Here is a 21,029-nt window from a genome sequence, read left to right on the forward strand (position 1 = left end):
CTAACGATAACCAACCTCTTTGACTCCTTCCAGTCTGGTTTTCGTGCTCACCACAGCATGGAGACTGGCCTAGTCAAAGTGTTCAATGACATCCATATAAATACAGACTGTGGTTCTGTTGGACCTCAGTGCAGCTTTTGACACTGTTGACCATGACATATTACTAAATCGACAGGAGAGTTGGGTCGGACTCTCCGGTCCAGTGCTTAACTGGTTTGAATCCTACATAAAGAACAGGGATTTCTTTGTTTCAATTGGAAACTTCTCCTCAAAGAGGTCAAAGGTCACATGTGGGGTACCCCAAGGTTCCATCCTAGGACCCCTTTTATTCAATATTTATATGCTCCCACTAGCTCAGGTTATAACAGGAAATAATATTAGCTACCATAACTATGCAGATGACACACAGCTCTACATTACGATGTCACCAGGTGACTCAGAGCTCATCCAATCACTGAACAGATGCTTAGAACAGATAAATGTGTGGATGTGCCAAAACTTTCTCCAGCTGAACAGAAACAAAACTGAAGTTATTATTTTTGGACCTAAAGAGGAACGATCTAGAGTTATAGATCTAGAGTCAATGCACAGCTTCAGTTATTACAACTAAAAACCAGCGATCAGGCCCGAAACCTGGGAGTACTGATGGACTCTGACCTGAACCTCCAGAGCCACATAAAGACAGTTACAAAGTCGGCCTTCTATCACCTGAAGAATATTTCCAGGATTAAAGGACTAATGTCTCAACCAGATCTAGAGAAACTCATCCATGCGTTCATCTTCAGTCGTATTAATTATTGCAACAGCGTCTTCACAGGTCTGTCCTACAAATCAATTAAACAGCTGCAGCTGATCCAGAATGCTGCTGCTCGCGTTCTCACTAAAACCAGGAAGATAGAGCACATAACACCAGTTTTAAAGTCCCTCCACTGGCTCCCTGTAGCTCAAGGAATAGACTTTAAAATACTGTTTTTAGTTTATAAATCACTGAACGGCTTAGCACCAAAATACATTAAAGATCTGCTGTTGTTGTATCAACCCTCCAGACCTCTCAGGTCTTCCGGTTCTGGTTCTGGTCTTCTCTGCATCCCCAGAACCAGAACCAAACAAGGAGAAGCAGCTTTCAGCATTTATGCACCACAAATTTGGAACAAACTTCCAGAAAACTGTAAAACAGCTGAAACACTGACTTCTTTTAAATCTCAACTGAAAACCCACCTGTTTAGAATTGTATTTGAAATGTAATCAATTACAAATTTATTGATGGAACTTGACTTAATGTTGTGTTTTGATTGTTGATTCTATGTTGCATTTTGATTCTGTGTTTGTAATGATGTAAAGCACTTTGAAATGTCTCGCTGCTGAAATGTGCTATACAAATAAAATTTGATTGATTGATTGGTTAGTCCACTTACACAGACCCTACGTGACCAATCTGTGCATCACAATGTTTTATCAAATTAAACACACCAGTGATACAATTAGGGTGTGTTAAAGCGATCATTTTGGATTCATTGTAGCCTCCAGGTGTCACAGCAGCTGCTTCAGCTCATTACCGATGAAACCATGGCAACAGTGACATCATCACTAAAGAGAGATCGTTTGGAATTTCATCCCAATGTGCCAGATTGAAGATGAAGAGAAAAAGCAAAATAGAAGTATAGACCTGTGCTGACTCTTGAAGATGCTGATTGGCATTTAAATTAATTACTGCTGAGACAATTAGTTGCTCTCTTTGTGTGACCAATTTTTATTTATGAGATCACCAATTGCAGTGACCTCATAAAGTCAATGATGACTTGGTTACTACTAGTGTAGCGTCCCGGTTGAATAAGATGGTCTCTTAAACTGATGGTTCACAGTCCTTTATTGAACAGCCTTTTATTGTGAACTCACCGTAAGAGCTACAAAATATACAAATAAAATAACATTAGTACTCAAACAGTGTTGTTCTGACCTTAACATATAAATCTTTTACCTTCTATGCTAAAATTATGTTTTACAATAGATGTATTTATTAAAATCCAAAATCCCTGTCACGAAATAAAATGCAACGTATTTCAACTGTTGACGGTTGACCATAGTAAATCAGCACCATCTAGTGGCAAAACACAACCGTCACACCCAATAGAGAAATACACGTTCCGCAGGAAAAATAAACATATATACATGACAACACACTCACCTTGTTCCCTCATCAACCAAGCGCCAACCAACCGATTGTCACCCTGAATCACACCCTAACTATCTCCCCTTCACTCCGACTCGTTCATGTCAACTTTCTCTGCCCCAACGGCCGCGCTACTTCTACCGTTTTGCGTCAGTCACCTTACCGTTCCAAGCCCTTTCAAAATAAAAGCATCGACTATCATGTCAACAAATACATGACATGAGGAGACACAAAATATTAGAAAAGTCATTTACACTCCCACCAAATCATTAGAGCTTAACTAAACAAATAGAGCGATAATGATTTCCTTCAGAAAAAATGACCTGTAACCTTTAACCTCTATGAAAACACGAGACATAAGAAAGAATGCAACTTAAACTTAAGACTATAGTTAAACAGTTTCTAATAATAGAATCAGTTTCTGCACTGGGCGTTCCACTATAGAAAGTTTACGGGAACTCTGTCCATTCTCCATCTTCCGTTCTCCAAAACGAATCTTTACTTTTCTTACAAGTCCATCTTTATCTGTTACTACGTCCATTACGCGTGCTAATCTCCATTCATTGCGAGGTAAATCATCCATCTTCTCCATGACAACATCTCCAACCTTCAGATTTCTCTTCGGAGTATGCCATTTCTGCCTTGTTGCGATGTTAGATAGATACTCCCTTTTCCAACGTGACCAAAACTGCTCTGATAGGTACTGCACTTGCCGCCATCTTTTCCGTGCATAAATGTCTTCCTTGATGAAGTTACCTGGAGGGGGCAGGGCTGCCTTTGATTTCATGGTGAGCAGATGATTTGGGGTCAATGGCTCTGGGCTGTTTGGATCACTGAGGTTATCCACTGTAAGAGGTCTGCTGTTCACGATCGACACTGCCTCATAAAAGAATGTCCTTAAAGATGAGTCATCCATCCTGCCTGACGAAAGTGAAGCCGTCGAGCGCAGGATGTTTCGAACCGTCCTGATTTGCCTTTCCCACACACCTCCTGTATGGCTTGAATGAGGCGTGTGCATGTTGAAGTCACACTGCTTCTCAGCCAGAAATGTGATAATGCGGTTAGTGTCCACTTGTTGTAAAGCTTCCTGCAGCTCATTTTTAGCTCCGACAAAGTTGCTTCCTTGATCACACTTTATCTCGCTGACTGCTCCTCTTATGGCTATAAAACAACGGAGCGCATTGATAAATGCGTCTGTAGTCATATCATCTAACATTTCTATGTGCACTGCTCTGCAACAAAGACAAGTGAAAAGAAGTCCATAACGCTTGTGCACCTTTCGAGCTTGTTTGGTTAGAAAGGGACCAAAACAGTCCATTCCACAAAATGTGAATGGTGGCAATGGCTCTAAGCGCACCTTTGGTAGATCAGACATTCTTTGTTCCTCTGTTCCTCTTCTGAGTCTGCGACACTTTACACATTGGTGTATAAATTTTGTTACAGCTCTGTTGATGCCAGGAATCCAAATTCCATTTGACCTGATCTCATTGATTGTCATTCCTTTCCCTTGGTGTTGCACCTTACTGTGGAAATGAGCAATTAATAGCTGAGTGACATGGTGACCCTTTGGAACTAATACTGGATGTTTCAGTGAGGAAGAGAAAGAAGCATCCTTTAGCCTTCCTCCCACCTTAAGGAGTCCATCACTATCAAGAAAAGTGTCCATCTGAAACAGCTTGCTTTTGTGAGGAAGTGCCTTTCCATGTTTAAGCATCTTTATCTCCTCTGGATATTCATTTGCTTGAACATCTTTTAGAATAACACATTCAGCGTTTCGTCTTTCTTGTGCTGTGCTGTGACCTGTTGTTTTATCTCTCTTGGCACAGCGAATCAGTCGAGCAACAGCTTGAGTGGATTTGTACCAAGAAGAAAACTTTGTTAACTTGTCTGCCAAACCTTTCTTCTCTGTTTTGAAAGTGTTCAGCGTATGTGCCCTTTTAACTTCTGGATCTCCAAGTGGTAAGTCCATGTTGATCTTTGCAGCTGGACGGATTTCTTTGTCCCACAGAAACTGTGGCCCTTTGAACCAGTCTGATGAGATGAGTTCACCTGCGCTTGAACCTCTGGAGGCAATATCTGCTGGATTTTGCTCAGAGGAAATGTATCTCCACTGCTGAGGGGTGCTGTTGAGCCTTATTTTTTGAACTCGATTGGAGACAAATGTGTGAAAACGGCGCGCTTCATTATTAATGTAGCCTAAAACTACCTTAGAGTCCGTCCAGAAATACTCATCAATCTGTGTCAACCCAAGCTCATCCTTTAACATGTTGCTTACAATAATGGAAACAACAGCGGCTGTTAGTTCAAGTCTTGGTATTGTTGTTACCTTAATAGGAGCAACTCTGGTCTTTGCTGTAACTAAAGCACAATACACCTTATCATCTTTGTTTACATATCTTAAATACGAACACTGACCATAACCATATGAACTTGCATCAGAAAAATGATGAAGCTCGGTTTTTACTATTTGGCCAAAGTCTTTAGGAACATAACAGCGTGACATTGTAATTTTCTCCAAGTTCTTCAAGTCATCTTTCCAGTTATCCCATACTGGCTTTAGTTCACTGGGAAGGGGATCATCCCAGCCTGTGCCTTGTTTGCATGTCTCTTGAAGCACTCTTTTGCCTGTGAGTACAAAGGGGGAGATGAATCCCAATGGGTCGTACAAAGATGCAACCATAGATAGAATGCCACGCCTTGTAGCAGGTTGGTCATTGGATTGAAAGCGAAACCTCAGTGTGTCTGAGTCAATGTGCCAGTGAATGCCTAGCGCTCTTTCAAGTTTGGAGTCATTAAATGCTAGGTCACATGCTTGCAGTGGAGAGGCACGTTCAGATGATGGAATGCTTTCTAACACTGTTTTGTCATTACTTACAAACTTGTGTAGTCTGAGGCCACCTGAAGCACAAAGTGTTTGAGCCTCCTGGGCGAGCTGAATAGCTTCCTTGACGCTTGCAGTACTTGTTACACCATCGTCGACATAGAAATCCTTCATTATGAACTGAGATGTAAGGGGAAACTGTGTCTCGTTTTCTTTTGCAAGATGTTTTAATCCATAATTGGCACATCCTGGTGAGGATGTGGCACCGAAAAGATGGACTTTCATTCGAAACTCTTGAGGCTCAGTATTCAGGTTGCCATTTTTCCACCACAAAAATCTTAAATAGTCTCTATCCGCTTCATACACATGAAATTGATGGAACATTTTTTCAATGTCACATAATAATGCAACTTGATGCCGTCTGAATCTGATTAGAACACCATTTAGATTGTTCAGCAAATCTGGGCCTGACAGCAAGTGATCATTGAGACTGTTACCTTTATATTTTGCTGAGGCGTCAAAGACTACTCTGAGTTTGTCTGGTTTTTGGGGATGATATATTCCGTGGTGGGGAATATACCACCTTTCTCCTTCTTTTGCTTCGTTTTGAACTTCCTCTGCATCACCCTTCTCTATGACTTCGCCCATAAACTTTACATATTGCTCCTTGTACCTTTGGTCTTTTGACAGTTTGTTTTTGAGGCTTTGAAGTCGCACAGTGGCCATTTGCTTATTGTCTGGTAACAGAGGTCTCTCCTTAAATGGAAGTGGCATTTCATAATGTCCTTCATTGTTTTTATAAATTCCTTCCTTAAGTGTATTCAGAAAGAGAATGTCATCTTGAGACACTGATTTGTTATCCTTGCTATCATCCTTAAAGTCAGACTCGAGAATCTTGAGTGCATCAGTGGGAGTCATTAAAGGGAGTTCTTTGACTGTAACTCTGTGGCACACAGTAGATATGCTGAAAGAGTCATTGTGAGATGATGTGGGGCCTACAATACTCCAGCCCAATGCTGTGCAGACAGCATAGGGTTCACCTTCTCCTCCTAAGATGACCTGCCTTGGTGCTAATGCCTTGGAACAGTTGTAGCCAATTAAAAGCCCAACTTCACATTCTAGCTGTGGTGGAATCTCATTCACTATTACCTTTAGATGATCCCATTGCCTTGCCGTTTCACAGGAAGGAATGTGAGAGCGGTTGACTGGTATACAGTCTTTAGTGTAAGCAGGAGGGAGTTCAATTATTTCTGAGGAGTTGTAGCCTCTCACTTTGAGACCTGAGACACGCTCGCTTGGCACAACTGCATTTTTACCAAGCATTGTGGTGAGTCTTAATCTTATTGGGGTTGACTTAGCTTTGAGACTGTTAGATACTTCTTGGTTAATGAATACTGTATCACTTTGGGTGTCCAAGAGTGCATAAACAAGCCTTTCTTCATCTGGTTGTTGCTCTGAAGAAACCCATACTGGTACAATCATAGAAGTGCTTACACATTGTTCATTGGTTTCTGCATTGAGAGACAGGGTTGTTGCAGCCTGTTCTGTATTCGTTTGAATTTGGTTTGTCTGTGCTTTGTCGCTGTCATAGTTAAAGTCGTGCAGACAGGTAGGGTGTTTTTTCTTGCACATTTCACATGCAAGTCGGTAACGACAGTCCTTTGCGCTGTGTCCGGGTTTGAGACAACCGTAACAAAGTCTTTTATCTTTTATGTATTTTCTTCGTTCCTCAAGTGATTTGCCTTTGAACTGAGGACAACTGTGAAGCTTGTGTCCGTTGTCTTGACAGAGCATGCATGGTGGTTTAATATTTGACCTTTGTTTTGTGCTTTCCGTTTCTGTTACCACCTGCGTATGGAGAACACTGGAGGTGGGCCTTTTTTCTTTCTGGTAAACTTTACTGGTGGTTTTGGTGACGTCTGTTGAGTGGAGAGCCTGAAATGACGTGATGGGATTGCACACAATCTCAGCTTCAGAAGACATGAACTCAGTAAAGTGCCTTAAACTTGGAAACTTCCCATTTTCTTTCATGTACTGAGTGGCCTGACGATTCCACCTTGCAGCTGCCCAGTTAGGTAATTTTTGAACAAGTTTTTGGTTCTCCTCACAATCATTGAGAATGCTTAAACCTTCTATGTGTGGCATAGCTTCATGACATGTTTGAATGAAGTCAGCAAATGCTCTAAATCCTGCAGAGTCATTTGTTTGTATCTTTGGCCATTTTGCCAGTCTTTCTCTGTACGCTTTTTGTACAATAAATGGATGTCCATACCTTTGGTTGAGGCGTTCCCATGCATCCTGGTAAGCATCACTGTCATTTCTGTAGAAGATGCCATCAAGTGTTTGTCGAGCTGAACCCCCTACATATTTCTTTAAGTAGTACAGCTTGTCTGCAGGTGATATGTTCCTTTTATCAATGAGTGCAGCAAATGAAGCTTTCCACTCGATGAACTCTATTGGGTCACCTGTGAAAGTGGAAGGCTCGGGCATTGGCAGTCTGTTCATGGTGACACTGTCCTGTAAAGCTTGGGCTAAATAAAGAACGTCTGCTTGTGGAGGTGAGGTGGACACAATGTTGCTTTTAGGGACTTGAATGGGAGCAGAAACTATGGAAGCCTTCTGAGCTGCTCTGGTACTGTCAACATGAACACTGCTCTCACTCTTTATCTCATGGTCATAAGTTATTAATCTAGCTCGAGCAGCCTTTAACTCTTTTTCAGCTTTTAATCTCTCTAACTCACGTTTTTGAGATTCTAGCTCCTTTCTCTGTCTTTCCTCCAAAAGTTGAATCCTTTCTCTTTGTTTTTCTTCTTCTAATAACACTTCATACTCTGCCTCCTTGGCTGCCAACTCAGCTGCAGCCTCTGCTCTCTTTACAGCTACTACTGACCTTGCAGAGTTTGAATTACTGGCGTCTGAGCGTTTACTTAAGTATGTGATAGAAGAACTGTAAATGGATTGAGCATAGTCTGGATTAAGAAGTTCACGTAGACGAGCCTTCACTTTCCCACTGTCATAGTCATCTATGCCTGAGAGTCTTTCATATGCAACTCTGATAATGTCATTGGTGACTGCTTCGCATGCATCTATAAGTCGCCTTGTGTCACTACAGGGAGTAATGATTTCCCTTATTTCTGTATATAAGTTTATGACGCCATCTCTTTCTTTTTCTAAGATGTCCATGAGTGAAGCAATTTGACTGTTTGTTATGTCTCCTTTTAATTGCTCTCGTGACATACGTACTTGCCTTTTCCATTGATCATAAACTTTGATTAGACGTTTTTCCTTTTTGTGGGCCTCCTCCTCCTGATATGCTCGCATTTTTTCTGTGGGCTTCTTTTGACGAACAGAGCATGGAGGATCCTCTTCCTCGTTGACAGGTAGGTCCTCTGTGTACTCTGTTTCCTTTTCAGATGCTTCCATGCTGAGGACAGGGCTATACCGTTGACCATCAAATCCCAGAAGACCTTACTTGGAGCCGTGAAGCTGGAACCTTAATGTGGCTTTCACTGGGACCTTGGTGCTGAGAATGATTGAACTTCTTCTTAGCTCGGGGTGAAGCTCTTCTCAGCTTGGGTCAAGCTCTTACTGTAGCGTCCCGGTTGAATAAGATGGTCTCTTAAACTGATGGTTCACAGTCCTTTATTGAACAGCCTTTTATTGTGAACTCACCGTAAGAGCTACAAAATATACAAATAAAATAACATTAGTACTCAAACAGTGTTGTTCTGACCTTAACATATAAATCTTTTACCTTCTATGCTAAAATTATGTTTAACAATAGATGTATTTATTAAAATCCAAAATCCCTGTCACGAAATAAAATGCAACGTATTTCAACTGTTGACGGTTGACCATAGTAAATCAGCACCATCTAGTGGCAAAACACAACCGTCACACCCAATAGAGAAATACACGTTCCGCAGGAAAAATAAACATATATACATGACAACACACTCACCTTGTTCCCTCATCAACCAAGCGCCAACCAACCGATTGTCACCCTGAATCACACCCTAACTATCTCCCCTTCACTCCGACTCGTTCATGTCAACTTTCTCTGCCCCAACGGCCGCGCTACTTCTACCGTTTTGCGTCAGTCACCTTACCGTTCCAAGCCCTTTCAAAATAAAAGCATCGACTATCATGTCAACAAATACATGACATGAGGAGACACAAAATATTAGAAAAGTCATTTACAACTAGAACAATATCATTGGAAAGAAACTACCGAAATGTTTGTTTTTTTAACTTCTGGTTACATTTTTTCCTGATTCAATTCTCCAGAAATTGACATCAAGTGACCTGATGTCTGACGAATATGCTGACAGACTTTAAATTATAGAATAACTTCTTCATAGACATTCAAACCATCACTGTAGAGGTGACGATGACAAAGTTTTAACGAGGTATTTCGGTCTTTAGTTCATTTTATAACGTCCTCAGAGGGCAGAGCAGGAAACAAAAATGAGATGTAAAATCTTACAGTTTCTCAAACTTCCACTTTAAGTTGGTATTTAATGACAATTCCCATAAACACACTTCAATTTAACATAAAAGTAAAGACCTCTGCAGTTTGGTGTTTGCTCCTTATTCAGATGTGTGTTTATAAAAGGTTTAAAAGAAGTGACATTAAGACGTCCTTTATAATGGAGTTTAGTAGAATGGAACAAGGTCAAAGCGACCTTGCCCACTAAAGTTAATAGACCAGAAAAGGAGGTTACAAAATCTGATTTAAAGCTTGCATGACTTTCAACCTCCATTAATTTATCGGATTTCAGAAAATACAATCAGCGTAGAAAACATAAAGATGACAGCAAAAAGGAAATAAATGGAGCAGGAAATTTCTCCAAAGCAGATGAAGTGAGATCTACTTTTTCTTTCTCTGTTTTTTACAATGTATATTAGCCTTTATGTCTGGATAGTTGGACTTGTGCTCATGACATGCCTTACTAAAATAAGGACTGTTTGAAAGGAAATGTCATAAAGTCTTCAGCTGTAAGTGGGCAAATAAAATCTATGATAGAAGAAAGTCACTGACAAGGCAAAGAGAACCTGCAGGGCTGGAGACGGAAAATAAGATGATTCAAAAAGGATTCCAGATTCGGGGGGGGAGAGCTGAAAGTAGAGATATGATCAAATACATATTTAAAATTTTAACTTCTAAACCATGTAACACAGTTGCTGTGAGGGACACTAAAACTGAAAAAAAAAAAAAATAAAAATACTAGGAGAGAATGTCAACAATGGTTAGGGGTCTGTGGTGCTGATAAACGTGGCCTTTGTACGAACAAAACTATGACACTATTGTTGTGCATATATCTCAGCTGTGAAGACAAAACTAAATAACTTAGGTTACAAAAGACACATTTTTTTTAAGTGTGTTTTGGTGACACTAAAAGTACATTAAGGAACTGTTTGTAAAATTTGAGAAATCTTCACCTGGATTAAAACTTTCTCTGACACCTTGCACTTAAGTTAAACAAAGCAGTGATAAAAGCCTTGACAGAACATATTGGAGTGGTTGTTGGAAGTATAACATAACCAAAGCATGCGGTTGTGGATCAATCATTAATGTAATAAGAAATAAATAAATGTTTCACCAGCGACCTTCAACCAGCCCTGGACTTTTCTAAATGACTCTAAGTGTGTTACTGTGATTTATTTTGGTCATTTACAACAATGTCTAGAGGTTCATGTTGGATGATGGTACAATGAGAGGGAACAATGATATCCCAGAATCCCTGCACTGCAGTCAAGTGAATTTAAACTTTTGGAATTGGGGAATGTAGGTTGGAGCTCCACACTGCATTTTGTGACACACACACACACACACACACCCACACACACACACACACACACACCCACCCACGCGCACACACACCCACACAGACACACCCCCACACTGATTGGAAGAGTCAGATTTGTGGATTTTGACCTAATGCAGTTATCCTTTTGTGCCAGCAGGTGGCATCGCTTACCATAGGAAACAAAGATCAAAATTATCTGAAGATGAATTTGCTAAACCCTAAACTCCACCATTCATGAGAAAGCCTTGACCAGGCAATTTTATTTGCTGTTTTCCTTACCAAGACAAGATTTTTCATTTTTGAACATTTTAAATTAATTCATTTCATCCATTTAAAAGATTTTTCCACCACAAACAGGAATATGATACAACAGAAGAGAAATCACCAAAGCAGAAACATAAGCAGACCAATTTAGGAGCATAGTAATGTGAATTTGCATAAAGGTTAAATTCTGGCACGTTGAAAAGAATTGCCAACCTGGAGGATCGGCTACCTTAAGTTTGTTTCACTATAATTAAGCGTTTGAGTCCAACTTCTGGAAACATCCCCTCACCATAATCTCCTACAACCCAGAACTTTACCCATAATACACTGCTGTCAGGAAAGTCGGGGTGTCCTGGTAAAATGCCAAACCCAGACGCGGCGTCAGACAGAGAGGTGTGATTCGTCAACTACTCTGGAGTTGGCAGTGTGATCTGCTCAGCATGGGAACCTGTTCCATAAAGCTCTATGTGCGGTTCTAGAGCTGAACTGAAGATCACAAGTGAGTTGCTGACATTCTTAATGACTTCAACTTTGTCATATTTTCAAAAATTGATGGTGAAATATGTAGCATGAGGGGAATTAAAACCTGGACTTATTTCAAAGGTGTCATCCTATGACAGCACCATACTGGAATTCACTGAGTTTGTGAGAGTAAATGTTAAAATATGAAAGAAGCTGTACATTTGCAATAAAGGTTACACAAATTAAGGTATAATTAGAGGTGATATTTTAATCATTAGATACAGTCTTGTGAAAATTGTATTTTATTGTTGTGAAAATTGGTGAAATTGCAAAGACACAAAATCTTACCTTTGGTCTACTGGCTAGTGCAAATATTTTTGGTATACATGAAATCAGACAAAACTCACTTTCAAGTAACTTTTCATAAAGATATAGAAGCCAGTTCCACTGGCAGGATATTAGAGATATTTTCTCATGTTGTAACTGATGACGTCTTTCTCTGATGAAACTCAATTTACAACTGTTATAAAAAATTTACATTATTTGTGTTCTTTGTTGAAACAGAACTGAGGTCTAGTAATCATCTTTTTCTCTCTTCCTCTCCAGTGGGCAGGCTTCACTACAGATCGAGGGATGACTGGACTGTAAAGAAGTCACGTGGTTTATCTCCGTGTTTCTGCTTCTAAAAGTGAAAGTGAAAGTTCTTTCTCTTGCTCTCTTTCAGCAATCACCGTGTTTCAGGCAGCAGCAGCAACGCAGCAAAGGTAGGACTCCATTAAATGTTTTCTTTATACTGAACGGCAGTCCGACGTTTCGATGCATCTAATGCAGCTGGATTTAAATTGGCAGCTGCTCAAACGGCTCTAATATTTTCGTGGAGTTACATGGGGTGTGTGTGTGTGTGTGTGGGTGCGTGGGCGTGTGTGTGTACGTGAACGTCTGCGCGTGCACGTGTATTTATTTGAATAATTTGTGTCCCTTTTCCCCAGAGACACTTTGTGCAAAATAACGACTGACATTTTCTGAACCACACACAAAGATTTACTGATTCCAAGTTTTGATCTTGTTTTTGTATTTAGTGACCATGCTGGATTTCCTGATGAGGCGTTTGAGGGGTATGTTAAACTTTATTGTTGTTTGTTTGTGTTTTTTCTCTAAACTGTAGACTAATTAGTTCTAACATTTTACATACAGTTTATATTGCTTTATGCAAACATGTAGATCAAAATTGGTTGTATGTGTAGCTATGTGGCAAAAGAGAAATTGAAAAAGTTTCAAATTTTAAGTTCTGGCTTCATTGCGTTTATGTACTCCAGCGGCCTCCTCTGTCAAAAGATCTCACTTCAATTGAGCAACTTGGGGACGCTACAAGAAATTAGCATCATGGATATGCAGCTGATAAATCAGCAGAAACTGTGATTTTATCAATCAGAGACATTATCTTTGAGAAACGTTTCTGTGTGCCACACAGAATTAGGACAGTCCTAAAAAATATGGTCCAGCTTGGTACTTGCAAGGTGCAGCTAATAAATTGAACAGTGATTGTAACAAAGTTGCTTTATATATCACACAGTTTGGATAAACTACAAACACACATAACTTCATTTCTGCACATTCTGCCCTTTATTTGGCTGCAGTATGTGGAAACCAAAGTGAGTGAAACAAAAAGTGGAACAAAAAGTTCTCTCTGTTCTTTATTGTGTTCAGTCAGATAACAAAAGCTTCACCCTGTGAGTAAGATAAATAGGTATCGTTATCGTTATCGTCCTGTTTCCAGGTCTAAGATGGACTCTTATGGAGGCAGGTAAGTCTTGAACTGAAAATATTTTTGCTCACCTGTTCAGCACACTCACTCAGACTTTTCCTGTTTTGCTGCATTGAATAAACTTGGTTAAGGTCCATAAAGTCACAAGAGAGTTTCCCCAGCATTCTTCACTGTTACACAGGAACAATGGCTTCAAATTAAAGCAACTATCCTGTATGTTTTATAGCAGAAGTTTGTGCAACACTAAAAAAAATGCTCTCAAGTCTGTTAAAGATGTAAATGCATAGTGAAATTTTATATAAACCATAAACAGATAACCCTACTCTTTTTTTCTTTGATTAGGAACAAAGTTGTTTTTCAGTTTACTAGGTGAGTGAACGCATGTAGTGATGAGATTTATGTCGTATTTGTGATGTTTGTGCTCTGCTTATGTTTCTTGTTTTCATGTTTTGGTGATGGGCACAGTTAAGATCCACGTGGTCATTTCTGGCCAAACCTTTGGAGCTCATCACGAGCTGCTGGACCAGCTGGAGAGGAAGTTACAGCTGCTTCATACGGACCGGGACAGAAACAGCATCACCATGCTTTTCTGTCCAATCACCTCTCGAGTCGGGTCTGATGTGGAAGCAGCCATGAGCTCGCTGTCAGGTAACGTGCAAAGTTTGTCACGCTAGCTGTGTTTCCATTGCACAGGTGCGCAAAACTTTGTCAATATTTTAGAAATGTTGAAAAAAAACACAATTTCTCAACTGCGATGTTTCCATTAGATAAGAAATACAGTTAAAACCATGTGAACATGTTTATTCGCATGATAAGTCATCAAAAAACAAACCTTGCCATCATCCCCCTACTGCTTCTAGTCGTCTTCTTTGTTTTTTTCGCCAGTAGTAACATCCGGTTGTTTATCGCATGACTTCCTGGAAATGCACTACTTTCGATTAGGGTTGTGTGATATGGCATAAAAGTTATATCACGATATATATTGAGAAGGGCGGCGGTCACAATATATATCATGATATAGTTTGTATAAAACTTACAATGGATAGGAGAAAAAATACATACTAACTGACTGGATGTATATATTTGTATGTGTTAATTTGTTTAATACTTGTTTTTGTGGATGTAATGTTTGTAACTGCCTATCATTACCAGGTTTCCCTTAACAAATTTTGGCAATGAAAGGCAGCAGCGTAATGTCAACGGTGACTACCTGGTTAAATCAAAGCAAAATATATAAATGAAAAATACATCTCTATATAAAAACACAACAACTTTAATGTAATGGATTTTTGCGTCAAATCCTGCTTTTTCTTCAGTTTCGTGACTGGAACTTGTAGTTGGATGCATTGCTGGTAGTCAAGCACATGGTTTGTTTTTAGACAATAAAACAAATTGCTTGTATTTCCTTTCTCCCACACACTTTTTCTGCTCCTGGCTTTAACTGTTTACTGTTTAAGAGACGGGGGTCATTTAAACCCCATGAATTGTTTACTCTGTGCACGGCCCTGTAGGTTGTGTTTTTTTGTTGACATTCGCCGTGACATCTGCTGCGCTCCTCCTGAGCATCGCGCTAAGACCGAGGGAGGTTAAACCCGAATTGAAACCAAATAATTTATGTTTTGCACCTGGCTTTATAACGAGGTTTTATGCTCTCAGCCATGCTGCTTCCCTCTTGCTCTGTTTTGATGCCAGCCGGTTATGTCATCAATAAGCATTATTAGCTGGTAGACTACAGATCTCTACTGTAGTACAAATTTCTTTATCGTTTCTATCGTGTATATCACGCATTCCTACTTTCGATACAGCAAGAAAAACTCCCTGCAGAAACTTTTTATTCACAGATGTGTTTTTTTAAAATTGCCATGTTTCCATTAAGCATATTAATTTCCATAATTCCAATTTGCTAAATTTTTTAAGGTCAATGGAAACGCAGCTCCTGTAGCATTTTTATAGCCCAGCTTTCGGGTTCCAAATTTACTGAGGTACTTTAAGCACAGAGTGGTCACAGTCGTGCTGTATTGAGGTCTGTCACTCAAATCCATCTGTTGTTCATTTTCTTTTTCTCCACAGGAGATCAAAAGGTGATTCTGGTCCTGATGCACCACACCAGAGATCCCAGCTACTCCACGGCCGGGACGGACTGGGCAGACGTCTATCCCAACGTCGTCTCCAGCGTTCATGTTCTCTTCCATGAGAGCGTGCCAGGATTACTGACATGTTCTCAAAACAACATGGCGGTGGACCAGATGCTGAGAGTGTTGAGTTCTTACAGTATTACTATTTGTAAAAGAAGTCCTATGTTTTGGGGGGGAGTCGCAATAACCTCTGTAGTACTTATATACTTATTCTACTATAAGAGAAGCGCTCCTTTGCCCCCAAGCACAGAAAAACCTCCAGTATGAACTCAGGTTCAGGTCAGTTCATCCCTGCACCAATTTGCACCCCATTTGCAATTTCCTCCTTTAATCCTAAGTGTTGAATAAAGTACATGAGCAAACCAACTTCAACCCACATGCTTAAAACATGGGGCATCAGTTTAGTTTTTGTTGTAGTTAGATGTTTTTCATGGGGTACATTTCCATAAAAGTCACTTGCATGTTTGGTTTAATTCAAATGCATATTATCTGAAAATCATGTATTATTCTTTACGTTGACTCACTTTGGTTCTGAGTTCCATTTGGGCCAATTTAATTACAAAATAAGGCAGATTCTGACCTCTAACCCTTGTCACTGAAAAAGCCTGGGTGAACATCTGGTAGATCTGATTTGTTGGAGTCGTTTGACCATTTTTTGTTTCAGCAGATCATAGATCATACATCCTAGATGTACAGCACAAACTAGCCATTACGGAAAACCTTTGTCAATGTCATTCGTAAAGTCAGACAAGTCAATTCACAGAGATCACAAGCTGTGTGAACTTGAACTTGAAACTTACAGCACTCAGTGCTCTAAACCAAAATTGTTATGCACCATCCTCAATAAGTCACTTTCTGTTGACCATATTTCTTAAATTAGACAGTGTAGGATCATCTGGTGTCATTTCACGACGTCACACTTGTTTCGCAAAAGTTCTGACTCGTTCTCCCTCGTGGTGGTTAGGGGTTCGTCTCTACATCTGTAAATCGGGTGTAAATATTAGTAGGTCAAGATTCTGGATCAGAACTGTTGAGTTAAGGCCTAATAAACATGTCAGTAGCGGAAGAAACATGATCTGACAGGGATTTATGGGTTTATATAGAAAACTACTTTAAATTGCAGATTGTCAACATTAGTTTGAAAAGTCTACTGGGAGATAGGAATCAGCAGATTGTCGGTATCAAATCTACAGCAGGAAGCAACACTGTTTTCTAAAGTTGCGTATGAAATGAACTGCTAATGGTGCAGAAGTGAAATGATCAAACTCTAATACAAAGCTTGATGCTAAATGTTGCAGCAATAGCAGCCATCTATAAAAATGAATATAATTCAAGTATTTGCTGCATATTATGATTTAACTGCTCGTCGTTTCTAACTCTTATTTTCTTGATTATTTTTGCTGTAGTATAGATGAATGTGTACATATTTGTTTGTTTGGGGGAAAAAAGCATCATATGTAACAAACCGCATTAAAAGGTAACAACAGCTTTTAATGCTGGGCTTTTTGCTGAACAGGTTGGTTTTGAAGAATCGACTTTTCTTCAGTCGGAAAGGATTAGAAAATATGAACAGAAAATCCTGCAACATGAGCAAATTTCTTTTTATTGAACTAGTGGATCTCTGATAAATGTATTTACTTGTGTGTTTATTTTTTTCGACACAAAATGTCAAATTATTCGATTAAAGCTGCAGTATGTAACTTTTGTATGTTTATTTTTGTTTTGTTTTTTAATATTTGTTTTCTGTCGCTATGTCGTGAAAGTACCTGCTGCAGATGTAAGAATATCAAAATAAAATTAAAATGTTTAAACTATTATTCTGACAAAACTTTATTACTTATTTAGTTAAAACCTCGAGTATAAAACTGGTTAATTGGTTTGAAAATATTGGGAATTTGGTGCAAAGCAAAAACATAATTAAACTCTTGCACATATAATACAGTTTACATAAAACCTGTTTACTAAACTATTGGAAATATGCCAAAGTTAGCACAAAATAAGTTACACAACTTACTGCTGTAAGCTCATGTTTAAGTTCAAAATCTAAAACGTTTCAGATTTCTGTGATTCCCTAAAGCAGGGGTGGGCAATCCTGGTCCTCGAGGGCCGGTGTCCTGCATCCATCCATCCATCCATCCATCCATCCATCCATCCATCTTCTTCCGCTTATCCGAGGTCGGGTCGCGGGGGTAGCAGCTTCAGAAGGGAGGCCCAGACTTCCCTCTCCCCAGCCACTTCTTCTAGCTCCTCCGGGGGAATCCCGAGGCGTTCCCAGGCCAGCCGAGAGACATAGTCCCTCCAGCGTGTCCTGGGTCTTCCCCGGGGCCTCCTCCCGGTGGGACGTGCCCGGAACACCTCACCAGGGAGGCGTCCAGGAGGCATCCTGACCAGATGCCCGAGCCACCTCAACTGGCTCCTCTCGATGTGAAGGAGCAGCGGCTCTACTCTGAGTCCCTCCCGGATGACTGAGCTTCTCACCCTATCTCTAAGGGAGAGCCCAGCCACCCTACGGAGAAAACCCATTTCGGCCGCTTGTATCCGCGATCTCGTTCTTTCGGTCATGACCCAAAGCTCATGACCATAGATGAGGGTGGGAACGTAGATCGACCGGTAAATCGAGAGCTTCGCTTTTTGGCTCAGCTCTCTCTTCACCACGACGGACCGGTACAGCGCCCGCTTGACAGCAGACGCTGCGCCAATCCGCCTGTCGATCTCCCGCTCCCTTCTTCCCCCATTCGTGAACAAGATCCTGAGATATTTAAACTCCTCCACTTGGGGCAGGACACCCCCCCTGACCCGGAGAAGGCACTCTACCCTTTTCCGGCTCAAGACCATGGCCTCGGATTTGGAGGCACTGATCCCCATCCCGGCCGCTTCACACTCGGCTGCGAACCGCTCCAGCGAGAGCTGCAGATCACGATCTGATGAAGCCAAAAGGACCACATCATCTGCGAAAAGCAGAGATGAGATCCTAAGGCCACCAAATCGGATCCCCTCAACACCTTGGCTGCGCCTAGAAATTCTGTCCATGAAAGTGATGAACAGAATCGGTGACAAAGGGCAGCCCTGGCGGGGTCCAACTCTCACCGGAAACGAGCCCGACTTACTGCCGGCAATGCGGACCAGACTCTGACACCGGTCATACAGGGACCTGACAGCCCGTATCAAAGGGCCCGGTACCCCATACTCCCGGAGAACCCCCCACAGGGCTCCCCGAGGGACACGGTCGAACGCCTTCTCCAAGTCCACAAAACACATGTAGACTGGTTGGGCGAACTCCCATGCACCCTCCAGGACCCTGCCGAGGGTGTAGAGCTGGTCCAGTGTTCCACGACCAGGACGAAAACCACACTGCTCTTCCTGAATCCGAGGTTCGACTATCCGACGGACCCTCCTCTCCAGGACCCCTGAATAGACCTTGCCAGGGAGGCTTAAGAGTGTGACCCCTCTATAATTGGAGCACACCCTCCGGTCCCCCTTTTTGAACAGGGGGACCACCACCCCAGTCTGCCAATCCAGGGGAACTGCCCCCGATGTCCATGCGATATTGCAGAGTCGCGTCAACCAACACAACCCTACAACATCCAGAGCCTTAAGGAACTCCGGGCGGATCTCATCCACCCCCGGGGCCTTGCCACCGAGGAGCTTTTTAACCACCTCGGCGACCTCGCCCCCAGAGATTGGAGAGCCCAACCCAGAGTCCCCAGGCTCCGCTTCCTCAGTGGAAGGCATGTTGGTGGGATTGAGGAGGTCTTCGAAGTACCCTGCCCACCGGCCTACAACGTCCCGAGTAGAGGTCAGCAGCACACCATCCCCACTATAAACAGTGTTGGTGCTGCACCGCTTCCCCCCCCTGAGACGCCGGATGGTGGACCAGAATCGCCTCGAAGCCGTACGGAAGTCTTTCTCCATGGCCTCTCCAAACTCCTCCCACGCCCGAGTTTTTGCCTCAGCAACCGCCCGAGCCGCATGCCGCTTCGCCCGCCGGTACCCATCAGCTCCTTCCGGAGTCCCACAGGCCAAAAAGGCCCGGTAGGACTCTTTCTTCAGCCTGACGGCGTCCCTCACCGAAGGTGTCCACCAGCGGGTTCGAGGGTTGCCGCCGCGACAGGCACCGACAACCTTGCGGCCACAGCTCCGATCGGCCGCCTCGACAATGGAGGCACGGAACACGGTCCACTCAGACTCCATGTCCCGCACCTCCCCCGGGACGTGTTCAAAGTTTTGCCGGAGATGGGAGTTAAAGCTCCGTCTCACAGGGGATTCCGCCAGACGTTCCCAGCAGACCCTCACAACACGTTTGGGCCTGCCAGGTCTGACCGGCTTTCGCCCCCACCACCGGAGCCAACTCACCACCAGGTAGTGGTCAGTGGACAGCTCCGCACCTCTCTTCACCCGAGTGTCCAAGACATACGGCCGCAGATCCGATGAAACGATGACAAAGTCGATCATCGAACTGCGGCCTAGGGTGTCCTGGTGCCAAGTGCACATATGGACACCCTTATGCTTGAACATGGTGTTCGTTATGGACAATCCATGGCGAGCACAGAAGTCCAGCAACAGAACACCGCTCGAGTTCAGGTCGGGCGGGCCGTTCCTCCCAACCACGCCCCTCCAGGTCTCACTGTCATTGCCCACGTGAGCGTTGAAGTCCCCCAGCAGAACAAGGGAGTCCCCAGGAGGAGCACTCTCCAGTACCCCCTCTAAGGACTCCAAAAAGGGTGGGTAATCTGAACTGTTGTTCGGCCCGTAAGCACAAACGACAGTCAGAACCCGTCCCCCCACCCGTAGGCGGAGGGATGCTACCCTCTCGTTCACCGGGGTAAACCCCAACGTACAGGCGCCGAGATGGGGAGCAACAAGTATGCCCACTCCTGCCCGACGCCTCTCCCCTTGGGCAACTCCAGAGTGGAAGTATGTCCAGCCCCTCTCAAGGAGACTGGTTCCAGAACCAGAGCCGTGCGTCGAGGTGAGACCGACTATTTCTAGCCGGAACCTCTCGGCCTCACGCACTAGCTCCGGCTCCTTCCCCACCAGAGAGGTGACATTCCACGTCCCAAGAGCCAGTTTCTGCAACCGAGGATCGGACCGCCAGGGTCCCCTCCCTCTGCTGCCACCCATCCCACACTGCACCCGACCCCTTTGGCCCCTCCCACGGGTGGTGGGCCCATGGGAGGGGGGGCCCATGTTTCCTCTTCGGGCTGAGCCAGGCCGGGCTCCATGGGTAAAAGCCCGGCCACCAGACGCTCGCCATCGTGCCCCCCCTCCGGTGTCCTGCAAATCTTAGAAATCTCCCTGGTCCAACACACTTGAATCCAATAACTGAATCACCTCCTAAATGCAGTCAAGTTCTCCAGAGTCCTGCTAATGAGCTCATTATTTGACTCAGGTGTGTTGAAGTAGAGATGCATCTAAAAGTTGCAGGAGACCGGCCCTCGAGGCCTGGAGTTGCCCACCCCTGCCCTAAAGAGTAAAAGGTCAGTAGAAACACGACTATATGTTTAAATGTTTTTCAATGCGGAGGCCTTCTGATCTGAAAGTCTCCATCATGGCTGACTCCTTCATGATGGAGCAGCAGCTCTACTTCAGAAACCTCCCAGTT

At 42.7% G+C, this 21,029-nt stretch overlaps 2 protein-coding genes and 1 long non-coding RNA gene across 4 annotated transcripts in view; 1 reads left to right on the top strand and 2 right to left on the bottom strand.

The window, feature by feature from the left end:
- Positions 1–1,942, top strand: part of LOC116722937 (uncharacterized) — a 20,829-nt gene extending 18,887 nt beyond the window's left edge. Inside the window, exon 3 of the long non-coding RNA XR_004339867.1 lies at positions 1,814–1,942. This is a non-coding gene — a long non-coding RNA (uncharacterized LOC116722937). The remainder of the gene's footprint in view (positions 1–1,813) is intronic.
- LOC116722924 (interferon-induced protein 44-like) overlaps positions 1–21,029 on the bottom strand; it is a 60,395-nt gene that overhangs the window by 31,988 nt on the left and 7,378 nt on the right. The window lies entirely within an intron of this gene.
- On the bottom strand, positions 1,810–9,198 carry LOC116722922 (uncharacterized). 2 transcript variants are annotated; one of them, XR_004339857.1, is made up of 2 exons: positions 2,186–9,198; positions 1,810–1,904 (listed from the first exon to the last, which is right to left on the bottom strand). XR_004339857.1 is itself a non-coding variant. In XM_032567339.1 (2 exons), the coding sequence occupies exon 2, from the start codon at positions 8,412–8,414 to the stop codon at positions 2,562–2,564; it is 5,853 nt and encodes a 1,950-aa protein (XP_032423230.1). In that variant the 5' UTR covers positions 8,415–8,671; positions 8,953–9,198; the 3' UTR covers positions 1,850–2,561. The 2 variants fall into 2 exon arrangements, 1 of the variants encoding a protein (XP_032423230.1); XM_032567339.1 differs by having other exon boundaries at positions 1,850–8,671; positions 8,953–9,198.

The sequence above is a fragment of the Xiphophorus hellerii genome, chromosome 7 (genome assembly GCF_003331165.1).
Source record: "Xiphophorus hellerii strain 12219 chromosome 7, Xiphophorus_hellerii-4.1, whole genome shotgun sequence".
NCBI lineage: Eukaryota > Metazoa > Chordata > Actinopteri > Cyprinodontiformes > Poeciliidae > Xiphophorus > Xiphophorus hellerii.